Below are 15,058 nucleotides of genomic sequence, written 5' to 3'. Positions count from 1 at the left end.
CTGCCGCTGAGTTAGCGGCGGGACGATGCTCTCTCTTGAGGGAGGCAAATGCCGCATCCACATCCAATACACAGCACGTAGAGAAAGACGAAGATCTCGCGCATTGAGAAAAGAAGATGACCTCCCTGTCTGATCTCTTTCCTTTTCAGTTTGCCTTATTAAAATGTCCTACGCTGTTTTCCCAGTTCCTGCTGTTGGTACATCGTGGCAATATAGCACACCGGCACATACCTAAATTCTTGGGTCCTGCGTGCGGAAACTACGATAGGATTATGAGGCACACCAGAATGACTTTGAGCACCTTGGGTTTTTACCGCGCATCCATCGCACTGTAACCGGTTGGTTTTGCATTTCGCCACCGTTGAGATGCAGCCGCCGTGACCTCGAGATTAGTAGCGAAACGCCACCACTGCTGGTACCAATACACGAAAGAATTGTACTAGTTGCAAGTAGGGTAGAGAAAAAGCTGCTTTACATCAAAAATTTAGATTCCAATAATAATTTTCTCCAATATCTGTGTAATTAGCGCACAAAATTAACGTCGTTGCGGAAGAGAACTGATGACCGATCACCATAAGTGTGGTTATAGTTACCCGATACCTTTTATTGCCACAATAACTATACTGACGCTCAAGGTCGTCGGTGCCGCCGCAGTGGTCGTGCTGTCCCGCCCACGGCGCATGCGCGAATCGCGTGTGGCGGGTAAGCGGATCTTAGTTTCGAAGGTTAGAGGATGTTGCTGCCAAACGCACGTAGAGTGCGTTTGGATGCATAAATGATCAGGCGAACTGAATGCACTGTCAACGTTACGCTCAATCACCGCGGTGGCGCGGAAAGCGCGATGTTTTTCCTTCCGCTCTAGTACCAACGCTGTGTCCACGCAAAACAGCGTTCATTTTTTCCTTCATATTCACAATGATGAGTACAAAAATCAAGTCCCTCGGTTCCCCTTCTTGAATAGATTTTTGTAATCATCACCATGTAAAGTGAACACACAATGAAGCCAAGAAAATCATCGGGAAAATTAGCTGTGGTTCGAAATGAAATATAGAAAATAACGAACGGAAATGAAAGAGGACGAGAAGATAACTCGTCGCCGGTTGGAGCCGCACCCACAGCTGTTTCAAATACTCGCACACTCACTTCAAACAGCCCGATATAAGTACTTAAAGAAATCGCCTGTCATGAACCGGTATACTTGTTATGACTACCAGACAGTACGGGCAACATTTCTTAATATACCATTTCATACTCTTTGACATTAACGTTGCGCGTTATTCGGGAACATAGCGCAGAGGTAATCTGAATGCAGTGGGACTCCTACGGTGCTGGACAAAGAATCCTCAGAATAAGGGATTCTATACATAGCGGCTTTTGTAAGATGGAAGAAAAAAAGTGGCAGTGCTTTTTCGGTCTGCATATTCGTAATGGTGACCCGCGCGTCCCTTTCAGAACCTCAAGCTGATCATTCCGTGATACGGCCCCCGTGTTAATATATAGCATAATAGAGATGTTGGTCAAACTGAAAGCTTTTCATCGCCATAGCAGAAGCACGTGCGTCAATGCACCCTGAAATTGCACCTCTCATTTATTTTTTTGTCTTACGGTGCTGCGAGTGAGCGTCACAATTGAAGCTTGACTCTTACTTTTTTGCATAAATTCAGGCCGATCTCTGTGTTTTGTTCATGTCAACTAAGATAACTTGTTCGACGAAGTAGAAGCAAAGATCACATCGCTTTGTCCTGGGTCACAGTTGAGTGGTAGCTGTTGGGGAAAGTTTCTGCACTGCTGGTAATTTCAGGACCTGAATTAGGGTTAGGTCATAGGGTTGGCCTTTTTTACGACCGATAATTCTGCGTAACCTTTCAGAGCTTCGCGGACTCGTGTGCCAGACGGACGCTGTTGCCTTCCTGGGCGCTGCAATACCGCCAAGCTGCGACTTCATCATGGTCGACGTATCCATTTCGTCCCCTCGGCAGCACCCCACGTACTCGTACACATCGATCGTTGAAATTATTCCAGGTATGCACTAATAACAATAAGTCGCCGATGAACGTAGTCCAAAACAACATAGCAAATAAAGCAGTTTGCAGTGATACCACGCCAGGGGAAATCAAATAGTAACTTGTTGCAACATGTCGCTGAGCGTTGGCTAGTGCTGCGAATGTTATATAATCCGTTTATGCTGGTGTTCACAAACGAGTGACTAGGTAAAGCGTAGTACCTGGACCGAGACGAATCTTTCTTGAATGGCGAATCTTCTGGTTACTTATTTGCTTATTTGTCTGTATCAAGGCATTTATGGCAGTTTCTCGTAGCTTCAGTGCTACGTTTGATTAGGTGACAATCGTTTCGTGCATGCAACTTTCGTCAATTCGCGGATTTCAGAAAATATTGTGCTCCTATTCATTTCTCTCACGCACCGAGCTGTCTAAGAATTCGCTCTCGCCTTAGCATTTGTGATCCGCTCAATAGCTGAGCTGCTAAAGCGACTGCCAAATGAATGCTTGAGCTGCAGACCACGTGACGTTATACAGTTTTGAAGTACCCATGCGAACATGGCCCCTTCAGCAATCAATTGAACTTCGCCGGAAAACACCGGCCTACCTAAATGGGCAGCAATTTCAAAAATTGTGTTTCGAGAGATCAACCTAGCTTCAAGAAGGTTTCGCTAGCAACATCGAGAAGGCATTTGCTTTAATACCATACGCAGTTAAGACAGTTGTCTCTTGGTAGTGTGTTATAGAAGTGTTTTAGTCCTCAACAAAACACTGTTACAGCGCAGCAGCGACGGCAAAGTGTCGCAAATGCGTAAGTTATTAGAACAATGTTGCTAACTGAAAATTGTTGAAACTGGGCAATATTTTGAAATATCAGTTTCGAAAATGTTGTCCATTGAGTTCTGTTGGTGTATTACGGCAAAATTGACCGATTGCCAAAAGGCAATTTCCGAAATTTATAGACGTAGGCGTACCAAATAATTCAAGAGGAACACAGAAAAACGCAAAGGGTGCACAATGCAGTTTGAGTTATTGTTGTGACTAAAAAGCGGAAAGGTGGAGACGGAAGAGGCAGTTCTGTGAGAGGGGTTACTTGGAGAGGAAGAAGGTGTATTTAGGGCGCGGCACTGGCTGATTGGTTGAATAAGTGATGTCATCATCAATGTCTCGGCGGATGCACACCTGTGCTCTGCTGCTGCAGATGAGTCGTGCCTCAGTGGTTTTACAGCAGCATGCTGGGTTGGTGTGTTGTCCAACACTGCTGAGATGGCTTTGAACTGAATTACCTGTCGGTGGTGGACCGGGACGGAGAGCATGAAGATACTTTAGTTAAATGACTAGCTCAAAGGCAGTGAGAGGCTGTGGCGTCATTCGAACAGCAACTGGCTAGGATAATTTCGTCTTCTTGTTTCTTACGGAACTTAGGTGTGCTTCTTCCTAACCACAATAAATTTACGGGTGAATTAATTCTTTTTACACTTTGACGCAACATTTGCGTTTCATTCCAACTGTGTGTCTGTCTGGATTTCAGCGCGACTTGAAGGACAGATATCACAACACGTGGCAAACGCACAGGACGCGTCGCTCCTGCTGACGTTCAAGAGAAGCGTGCTGCACAGTGGAACCCTTCAGCCGCAGGCCGTGGCCAGGGGCCTCGTACAGAAGGTCGTCGACATGAAGGCGCACGGCATCGCGCTCAGTGATCAACGGATTACATATACCGATGCCCGCGCAATTTCACAGGATGCCGAGGTACGTTCAGCAGTGAAGCGGTACGACCGACTGATCAGGTGGTATTGTGTAGACAAACGGGCACCGTATGCTTGAAAAACTGCTCCTCTACCATAATTATCTGTTGCTATTCGGCTTTCAAAGTAACCTTCCTGAAGCGTCAGCATGTGCCGCAGAATCTTTGCTCTTATAATACAGCTACGACAAGTATAATCATCATCATCATCATCATCATCATCATCATCATCATCATCGTCGTCGTCGTCGTCAGCCTATCTTATGTCCACTGTAGGACGAAGGCCTCTCCCTGAGATCTCCAATTGCCCCTCTCCTGCGCCAACCGATTCCAACTAGCGCCTGCGAATTTCTTAATTTCATCACCCCACCAAGTCTTCTGTCGACCTCGACTGAGCTTCCCTTCTCTTGGCGCCCATGCTGTAACCCTAACGGTCTATCGGTCATCAAGCCTACGCATTACACGACCTGCCCAGCTCCATTTCTTTACCTTAACGTCAATTAGAACATCGGCTATCCCTGTTTGCTGTATGATCCGAGACCACTCTCTTCCTGTCTCCTAACGTTACGCCTAATATTTTTCGTTCCATCGCTCTTTCCACAGTTTAACTTGTTTTCGAGCTTCTTTGTCAGTCTCTAAGTTACTCCCCATGTCAGCGCTGGTAGGATGCATTGATTGTACACATTTCTTTTTAATGATAATGGTAAGCTTCCATTCAGGATCTGACAACGTCTCCCAAATGCACTCCAACGTATTTTTATTCTTCTGTAAATTTCCTTCTCATGGTCAGGGTCCCCTGCGAGTAATTGACCTAGGTAAGCGTACTCCTTCATAGACTCAAATGGCTTGCTGTCGATCCTGAACTCTTATTGCCTTGCCCGGCTTCGTCTGCATATTAATCTTTAACCCCACTCTTATACTCTCTCTGGTAAGGGCCTCAATCATTCGTTGTAACTCGTCCCCAGTGTTGCTGAACAGCAGAATGTCATCTGAAAATCTGAGGTTGTTGGGATTTCCGCCGTTGATCCTTACTCCTAAGCCTCCCCAGTTTAATAGCTTGAATACTTCCAAGCACGCAGTGAATAGCATTGGAGAGATTGCGTCTCTTTGTCTGACCGCTCTCTTTACAGTTATCTTTCTTCTTTTCTTGTGCAGCATGAAGGTAGTTGTGGAATCTCTGTAGATATTTTCTAAGATATTTACGTAAGCGTACTGCACTCCTTAATTACGTAATGCCTGTATGATTGCTGGTATCTCGACTGAATCAAATGCCTTTTCGTAAACTGTGAAAGCCACACAGAGAGGCTGATTGTACTTTGCGGATTTCTCGATTTCCTGACTTATGACATCGATGTGACCCATTTTATAGTATCCCTTCCTGAAATCTGCCTGTTCCCTCGGTTGATTAAAGTCCAGTGGTGCGCTTTTCTATTGGATTGGATTGCAAAACTTTATTTGTCCAACACATGTAGGGAAAGCTTTAAGCCTTCCCACCTAGACGACGGCCAGGAGTCATTGGACCCTAGCGGCCGTTTCGGCCAGTCGGACGGTCTTCAGTTGAATCTCCGGATCGGAGCTGAGTAATAAGGTCTCCCATTGTTCTAAAGACTTTATTCTTCCCTCAGAGGGAGCCTGTGGGCATTCCCATAGAATGTGATTAAGATTAGCCCTGGCTTTACATAGCTTACACTGGCTGGAGTACTGACCCGGGTAGTGGAGGCTGCACGACACCGGGCTTAGAAACGAGTTTGTTTCTACGAGTGGAGGCCTGGCTCTTGTTTAAGGATATATCAGCCGGAGGATATTTAACCCGCCCTAGTCTGTAGTGTGTGAACTCTCTGTAACACACTAAGCGGTCCCACCCCGTGAAGCCTCCGGCTAGCCCACCAGCTCGGAAGTTAAGTCCTCGAGCTAATTCGTGGGACGCCTCGTCCCCAGCGAGGGAGGCGTGTGCAGGTGCCCAGATTATTTCGGTTTTCCTGCTATCTCTGCAGGTCTGCAGGTTCGGCTCGGGAGAAATTCTGCCTCTGGCAAACTTCATCACCGCAACCTTAGAGTATCTGACAATAATTTTGGCTGAAGTGCTTGCAATGAAGTGCTATGGCAGATTCTTCTCCAATCTAAGAGCAATCCGTTGGAACTGTGCGACTGGCTATCAATCTAGTTTCAGCGCTCGCTACAGCTAAGGCCATGCGGCCGTTGCCATAGTCTGCAGCATCAACGTAGAGCACGCTTCTCAAGAGCCTCGGCCCGTTTCTCTCTGCGTTCCTTGTGATGGATTGGGTGTATGTTTTGAAGTAGTGGTGGGATTATTAGTCGGTTCCGCACGCTTCGCGGCAGGTCGACTTTGATGCCTTCCTGCCCCTCATGGTTTATGCCTAGCCTAGCTAGGATTTTCCTGCACGTAGGGCTTCCCGCAAGTCTCTCATACTGCGAGATCCTCACTGCTTCAATAATCTCCTCAAGAGTGTTGTGGCGCCCTAGAGCTAAAGGTTTTTCATTTGCAGTACGGATGGGAAGCCCCAGCACCTGTTTTATACTTTTACGTATGATGCCCTCAATCTTCTTCTTTTCGAATGGCCTAAAACTGAGGAAGAAAGCAACATAAGCTATTCTACTATAACAAAGGCCTGGACTATCCTAACTAGATTCGCTTCTCTCATCCCGGACCGCCTGTTGGCAATCCTGCGGATCAGCCTCATGGTCTGCAGTGCGCAGCCGTCTAGTTTCCTGTTTGTTTCGCCGTTAAAGCTGTTGGCCTGAATCCAAAGTCCCAGAACTCTGATTTTGCCCACTTTTGGAATGGGGATCCCCCCAGCTGTGAGGGAGATTTGCGGTTCCTCCTTACTGGCCCTGCCTTTCGGCTGGTACAGAAGCAGTTCCGATTTTCGCGGTGAACATCTAAGTCCCCTAGGTCCGACGTAACCTTCAACTGCCTAGATAGCCCTTTGGAGGGTTTCCTCCATTTGGGCATTGCTGCCCCTAGGTATCCACAACGTGATGTCATCAGCGTACATGCTGTGGTTTAGTCCTTCAATACCCTCCAGTCTTTCAGGGAGTTTGATCATGGCCACATTGAAAAGAAAGGGCGAGAGCACAGAGCCATGTGGGGTCCCTTTGCTACCTAATTTAATGTCATCCGATTGGCATTCTTCAATCTGGATTTTTGCTTCTCGGTCTGACAAGAAGTCCTTAATGTAATTGTACGTTCGTTCGCCTACTCACAAGCCCTGAAGGTTCTCAAGAATGGCTTTATGTGTGACGTTATCAAAGGCCTTCGCTAGGTCAAGCTCTAGGATTGCCTTTGCGTCCCCCGTTTCGGCATCGATGATTTGGTGTTATAGTTGCAGCATCACGTCCTGGGTGTAGAGCCTGGGCCTAAATCCCACCTTCGAATGCTATTAAAGATTGTCTTGGTGAATATTTTATGTAATACTAGAAGTAAGCTAATGGGCCTATAATTTTTGAATTCTTTAACGTCTCCCTTTTGGTGGATTAGTATAATGTTGGTATTCTTCCAGTTCTCTCGGACCCTTGCATATCGATAGGCAGTTCGTACAAAGAGCCGCTAGTTTTTCAAGCATTAGGTCTCCACCATGTTTGATTAAATCGACTGGTAGTCCATCTTCTTCTCCCGCTTTTCTCCGTTTCATATCTTGCAAGGCCCTTCTAGCTTTATGGCTAGTTATAGAAGGAGCTTCTGTAACCTGTTTATTACTACTTTGAATGTAGGTATATGGAATGGAGGCGCACAAATATATTCGTCCTTAACGGCAACGAATGGTTGGTAGACCATAATGGAAACTACAGTGTGATAAACTAATCAGTCTCTTACGGGCGTAGTCTATGCTACAATGTGGTAGAGTACGGCAAGCTGCATCATGGTCCACTACCTCTCGAATAAGAGCAGCAATACATCTTGTTGGAATCTTTCGGCCTGGATTTTCGTGATCAGAAACTTATTCCCGTTAGTGACCACTTTCATTTAAAAAATAAGCAGCTGTTTGTTCAAGCAATGGCTTCCCAGCAGGAAAAGTAATAGCAGTTTCTGCAGTTGGACAAGTGTCGACTAAGTTGAAAGAAATATCTTCGCGTGGTTTCAATTACAGTATTCGCGAGTCAGTTATTCAACTTTTTTCACGTAAGCACGCCCAATCATTCTTACAATCATTTCTTTGGAGCGATAACCGAGGCGAACCGACGATCACCGACGCACGCGGGAGATTGTGCGGACAAGGAACGCGTGGATAATACAGGCTTCCGTGAGCGAGTGTGACGTAGCGTAGCGGCGAGGCCCTCTCCCCTCGCTCAATACCTGGCAAGTCAGCAGGCATCCCTTTTCGCCGGCTCTGCTCCGTCAAGGCGCACACGTGGTGGGTGTCGCAGCCATTGGAGGATTTAGGCGCCGTTTCGCTGCGGCAGACACCGGCTTTCTTGCTCATTGGGCCTTTTTGACGCTTTCGCATCGAAATAGGGGCGTCCTAAATACCGATCCGACTTCTATATAAATATGTTCTTCAAAACTCACAAAAAGTGGGCTGTGCGACTCACGGAATGGTGCGACCTATTGGCCCTAAATTACCGTATCGTTTCCTGTTGCTCCTATATGGCAGATATTAAGGTCGGTGCAAAAAACTTCGCAAGTCATATAGATGTGCGCAGTGCATTTTAACAATTCCTTTTCAAAAGCTTTGGGCATGTTCACCGAATTGAGAAGTCATACTGGCTGTGCTCAAAATTACCGTATCCACGCAATATCTGACTTCTTGATCGGCACTTCGCTTGCGTTATTGCCAATGCTTTAACGTAGAATTTCACGTGCGCTATTTCTAAGCGAGTCCTAAAGAATGTAACGTAACTTTAGTTTATTATATTTAAGCCAGGAGATAGAAAAGATTCGTCAATCATCGCATTAATCTTGTCCAAGGGCCCTATAACGTAAAGCTATTCCAAGATGTTTTTATTCCACTCTCATGACGTCAATTTTGCGCAAGCGCCGAAGCAAGAATCGGGCCGTGCGCCACAGGATTGTCTGAGCAGACAAATCAAACGCGCTCTCCTCGTTCATAGGAGGTCACATTTGTGTGCTTGAAGAAGGAATAACCAGAGTCCCGGAATAATATTGGCTACACTGAGCAGCTTGTCTTATCTAATTGGCTGACAAAAGGCGAGGAGCACGCTCAAAGGGAGAGGGATTCAATGGGGCTGAGCCACTGCACTGAAAATCGATAACCGGATGAAGAGGGTGGTGTCGGCGTCTGTGACTGATCAACTTTCCCTTACTTAGCTTACAGTGGCTGGTCGAGAATGGCAGCGGCATGCAACGGAAGCTTAAGAATGACGCTAAAAGGGATCCTCAGCAAAGAATAATTGGCCGAACGAGGTCGTAAACGTGACTTAGGTGTCCGAAATTTTTACACGGCCACTCACAAAGTTTTATTATTCGTAAATAAACCCATGCTCTATGGCAGGTGCGAGTAGCCTGTGCCGGAGCGATCGGCGGCCGCCATCTTTCATTCCTTTCGGAACCGGGCAGCCTGCAGCTATTCATAAGAAAATTCAGTTTTGTTCAGCTTATTATTGCAGCTTTAACGCGTACACGCGACTTTGACGCGGTGAGTTCCTGCGGTTTTGCGACGTCGCGGGACAAGCAGGTGAAGTTGGTATAGCCCGAAAACTTTTTACGAATAGCCGAGGGCTAATAGCGAATAGGTGTCGAATGAGAAATAACTGTCTTTGTTTTGTTCGGTGCAGTCATGCATAATCAATGTGTACACGCCATATGAGATCGGGCACTGTCGCAATTTTCATGACATCACGTGACCGACAGGTGAAGGGGGGGGTGTTCCAAAAAAGGTTTTGACCAATAGCGGAGGGCTGATTGCAGAATTCGAATAGAAAAGTTTCTAATAGCTTTACGTTATAGCACCCCAAGTTTGCTTCAGTAACGTAATTGCGAAGACCATGGTCATCTCACAATGAATTACAGAGCCATAGAGCTTGTTTTGCACATGTGGGCCTTTTTTTCGTGAACCTACGTTTTGGTTGAGATGAAAACCGTGATGTTTTACACCGAACCATGCTTTCGGTCGCAGGTTTTATCTAACGAAATCCAGTCGTATCACGGTATCATCCGATACGACGTGTTCACTGGAAGTCGTTCCGCCTTAAGGTCCCTGATGCTGGACGTTGTCAGGTACGGAAATTACTTGCCAGCAGCAACTTTTGGGAATTTTACTGCAACGTAAGCATGCAAACAAATGAAGTAGTGATCTTTGCACGTACGCAAGCTACGACCAACGCGGTTTCATAGCGAGTCGAGCACCCAAATGCTTTTTTTTTTGCGTAAAATAAAATGAGAGCGCTGGTAGCAGTCATTGCTAAAATATTCATCGTCGTTGCAGATAACGTCTTTAACTGCTAGAAGGCGGCTAACGGAAATCTAGCAGGAACGCCGATGTGTCTTTTGTAAATGAATGCACACCGCGGGAACAGAAGACAAAGACTAACAGACACACAGCGCTGACAGACAACGTATTTTGTTTGGGCACCGCTTGCGCCCATTAGTGGCATGTGACAGCCATATTGCCCTGCACCACACAAGATAGCTGTTGACATAGAAATTTCCAAACCCATGCATGGCTAAAAAGATTGCAGAACAGCAAAGTTTTTGTGTATTTGGTATGTGGCTCTTCGCAACTGTATCATCGAAAAAGAAACTCATTGGAGGTGCCATGTTCATACACTGTATGTGTAGTTATGCGTCTCCCAAAATGCCCAACTTTTAATTATCATGTATTTTCTTAACATACCAAGGATATATATCGCGGAAGACCGTGCTTAAGATTTCTGCTCAGGGAACATGTAATCCCTTCTGTACGGCACCGATTTCTCAATTTCAACCGATATCCTTAATCCAGTAAGCAGAGTGACTCTTTTTTAGACAACACACACACACACACACACACACACACACACACACACACACACACACACACACACACACACACACACACACACACACACACACACACACACACACACACGCACACACACTCGTACACACACACGCACGCACGCACACACACACACACACAAACACACACACACACACACACACACACACACACACACACACACACACACACACGCATGCACGCATTTTCTATCTGATCTCCTTTATGCGTCCAACTTTCCTTTCCAGGCAACTGCAATAAACATAACCTCTAATTTTTCGACGCGAAACTCGAATGTTTCCCGAATGTTCTTTCCTAACAATTCATTTCCGATCCGCAGGAGGCCGTCCATTACGTTTGTGTACCGGGTGTCGGGGATCAGCCGCACATTTACCCATCTTTATTACGACAACTTCTATTCTAAGAAGCTGAATGAAGAGAACTTGGTGAGATTTAGGCCGTTTCTCGAGCATTTCTCTTTGGTTATATTTTTTTCATGTCAAGTATGCAGAAGCAGCTTGTTGATATCTCCGAATTTCTCTTACCACTCTTCTTCGTTCGCACAAACTTATCAGTGAAAACGTTCTGAAGTAGTTTCAGGGAACCGTCACTGTTTTGATACCTCGGTAAACCTACACTCAAGCCTAATATTGGCGGTGGTATGATCTGCTCACCCGCGTCGTAACTTTTATGCCGTTTCACTATTAATACATTCTGAAAGAAAAGTACTGTATTACAGGTGCGTGCTAAAAGATACGTACGTATACGTACTAAGGAAGCAACTCTTGCCTTTAGTGGCGCATGTTTCTACGACTAAGTCGTACGTGCCCTGGCGCTATCCTTGAGCTAGCTATGTGACAACAGCTAACATGTCTGATAAAGTGCCAGCTCACTCATGTTGTCGCGACGCAAAATAGTACTGGACGATGCCTTAGGCTTGGTGAAAAAACGGAGTCCGCGGACCGCATAGGCTGTAAACATAGCTGGGAAATTTTGCATTAGTGCTTGACGCTTGGAGCTCAAAGGATGAGCGCTAAGTCAGCTTTTTCTCAAGCACTCTCTTTTCAAACGAGGCTTTGTCACCCGTTTCGAAGCTGCCAGCGGCTCACATATCTGTTGATATGAGAGATTCTCTTAGACGGCTGTTATTGGCCGATAAATGACATCAATCAAGCAGGACGTTTGTATCAGAGCGCTTCTTCCCACTGGTACTGTGCAAATTTTGTCCCAGTTTGCTAAACGGACTCAGGTCAGCGAAAATCTAATTTCGATAAGAATTACGTACTTCCGGAGGAAGCCAACTGTCGTCTGCTTGCACTCGACCACGGCCGCCTGCGTAGGAATTAAGCTTTGGCGAGACTGCTTATTGGTGTCGTAGCCATTGGGTTCCACTATGTCTCGCTAATTTCGATTCGTTTTGAACAGTCAGCTAGCTTCGAACCACGCGAAATTTAAGGTCAACGAACACCTACCCTTGCCAGCACGCGCTCACTCCTGACCACTCCTAGCTAGGTACCACGGCAGAAATCGCTTCATACTGAGCCTTTGACAGCGCTTCAAAATAGGCAATTTCGACGCGGCTATGCTACTGTTGGTCAAGCTGGTGCAAGACAAAACTGGGCCGCACTACGTAGCCCGGCCACAATGGAGCATACAAGGGCGAGCACGCTCTCCAGCTCTGTCGTGCACGTAGCAAACACTACGCACATGCACTACAGTCGCATATAGCTGCACCTGTAACGTAGTGTAGATACTATAGTAGATACAGTTGCCGGCGCAGGGTGCCATGACGCACCTGCTCACTGTAGCTCGCGGAGCTCACTGCGGCTAGCTGGAAACAGCCGCGTTTTACTTACATTTACATAATGCAGCAGGCCTTATGGCTCAAGCAGAAAGGGCAGGGAACGCTGGTAAATATATATGCAAAAGGCTAGAACGCTGATATGACATTGTAAGAAAGAAGAAACGAAACATTTAAAGAAAAACAGCACCTAACAGCAATTTTACCTTGAACCAGCTATTAAAAACCTGAGTTTGGAGGGATTAGGCAGAATTAAAATAATAAAAAAGGCATTCCATTCTATAGGTATGGAAAAGAAGGAATACTTAAAGAGGGTTGGCCTGGCAAGGTAAGAACAGAGAGTAGGAGGGCGAGAATAACTGACTTTTCTCGTTGAAGGAACACTGAGGTATTCGCTAGGATAGAAAGGAATTAACAGCATATTAATGAGTAAAGGAATTTCAGTCGCAGTATTTTTCTCGTTGTTTAAGGGAGTGAAATTCATTAGTCTGCTATAACTCGGTTAAAGACCGTGGTTCAAATCCCGGTGCCGCGCAATTCTCCACCGGAAAATAAAAAAAAAACCGTGTGTTGAGAAAATTGCACAAACAGGCCTGGAGTGCGGCCTGATCCCGGTGACCAGAACCGGTAACGCACTCTCTCACCAGAGCAGGATTGGCCACCGTGGTGCAGTACTTGGCCACAACCTCCTATATGAATACAACAATCAAGCCCCGGCCCTCAGTCCTTAGCAGCCGCGAAGCAACTGACCACGGCGGCGGTCAGATCTGCGACGCTGCAGAGGGTGCTAAGAATACCTGGCTCCGGACAGGCCGCCATTGGAATCTGAACCTGGCAACGTTTAACGTTAGAACGCTTTCTAGTGAGGCGAGTCTAGCAGTGTTATTGGAGGAATTAGAGGGTAGTAAATGGGATATAATAGGGCTCAGTGAGGTTAGGAGGACAAAAGAACCACATACAGTGCTAAAAAGCGGGCATGTACTGTGTTACCGGGGCTTAGCGGAGAGACGAGAAATAGGCGTCGGATTCCTGATTAATAAGGAAATAGCTGGTAACATACAGGAATTCTATAGCATTAACGAGAGGGTGGCAGGTCTTGTTGTGAAACTTAATAAGAGGTACAAATTGAAGGTGGTACAAGTCTATGCCCCTACATGCAGTCATGATGACCAGGAAGTCGAAAGCTTTTATGAAGACGTAGAATCGGCGATGGGTAAAGTCAAAACAAAATACACTATACTGATGGGTGACTTTAATGCCAGGGTAGGCAAGAAGCAGGCTGGAGACAATTCAGTGGGGGAATATGGCATAGGCTCTACGAATAGCAGAGGATAATTATTAGTAGAGTTTGCAGAACAGAATAATATGCGGATAATGAATACCTTTTTTCCGCAAGCGGGTTAGTCGAAAGTGGACGTGGAGGAGCCCGAATGGTGAGACTAGAAATGAAATCGACTTCATACTCTGCGCGAACCCTGGCATCATACAAGATGTAGACGTGCTCGGCAAGGTACGCTTCAGTGACCATAGGATGGTAAGAACTGGAATTAGCCTAGACTTGCGGAGGGAATGGAAGAAACTGGTACAGAAGAAGCCAATCAATGAGTTAGCGGTAAGAGGGAAACTAGAGGAATTCCGGATCAAGCTACACAACAGGTATTCGGCTTTAACTCAGGAAGAGGACCTTAGTGTTGAAGCAATGAACGACAATCTCATGGGCATCATTAAGGAGTGCGCAATGGAAGTCGGTGGTAACGCCGTTAGACAGGAAGCCAGTAAGCTATCACAGGACACGAAAGATCTGGTCAAGAAACGCCAATTTATGAAAGCCTCTAACCCTACAGCTAGAGTAGAACTGGCAGAACTTTCTAAGTTAATCAACAAGCGTAAGACAACGGACATCAGGAACTATAATATGGATAGAATTGAACAGGCTCTCAGGAGCGGAGGAAGCCTAAAAACAGTGATGAAGAAACTAGGAATAGGCAAGGATCAGATGTGTGCGTTAAGAGACAAAGCCGGCAATATTGTGACTAATATGGATGAGATAGTTCAAGTGGCTGAGGAGTTCTATAGAGATTTATACAGTAGCAGTGGCACCCACGACGATAGTGGAAGCGAGAATAGCCTAGAGGAATTCGAAATCCCACAGGTAACGCCAGAAGAAGTAAAGAAAGCCTTAGGAGCTATGCAAAGGAGGAAGGCAGCTGGGGAGGATCAGGTAACAGAAGACTTGTTGAAGGATGGTGGTCAGATTTTTCTAGAGAAACTGGCCTCCCTGTATACGCAATGCCTCATAACCTCGAGCGTACCGGATTCTTGGAAGAACGCTAACATAATCCTAATCCATAAGAAAGGGGACGCCAAAGACTTGAAAAATTATAGACCGATCAGCTTACTGTTCGTTGCCTACAAACTATTTACTGAGGTAATCGCAAATAGAATCAGGAACACCTTAGACTTCTGTCAACCAAAGGACCAGGCAGGATTCCGTAAAGGCTACTCAACAATAGACCATATTAACACTATCAATCAATTGATAGAGAAATGTGCA

General features: G+C 46.0%; 1 protein-coding gene across 1 annotated transcript in view; it reads left to right on the top strand.

The window, feature by feature from the left end:
- LOC135905642 (serine-rich adhesin for platelets-like) overlaps positions 1 to 15,058 on the top strand; it is a 108,324-nt gene that overhangs the window by 62,909 nt on the left and 30,357 nt on the right. Inside the window, exons 25-28 of the mRNA XM_070531484.1 lie at positions 1,870 to 2,022; positions 3,532 to 3,752; positions 9,843 to 9,943; positions 11,044 to 11,149. Coding sequence (XP_070387585.1) covers positions 1,870 to 2,022; positions 3,532 to 3,752; positions 9,843 to 9,943; positions 11,044 to 11,149 — 581 coding nt within the window. The remainder of the gene's footprint in view (positions 1 to 1,869; positions 2,023 to 3,531; positions 3,753 to 9,842; positions 9,944 to 11,043; positions 11,150 to 15,058) is intronic.

Source organism: Dermacentor albipictus, chromosome 1 (genome assembly GCF_038994185.2).
Source record: "Dermacentor albipictus isolate Rhodes 1998 colony chromosome 1, USDA_Dalb.pri_finalv2, whole genome shotgun sequence".
NCBI classification, from domain to species: domain Eukaryota; kingdom Metazoa; phylum Arthropoda; class Arachnida; order Ixodida; family Ixodidae; genus Dermacentor; species Dermacentor albipictus.
The sequence above is the reverse complement of the archived record's forward strand: the minus strand, read 5'-3'. Positions and strand labels throughout refer to the sequence as shown.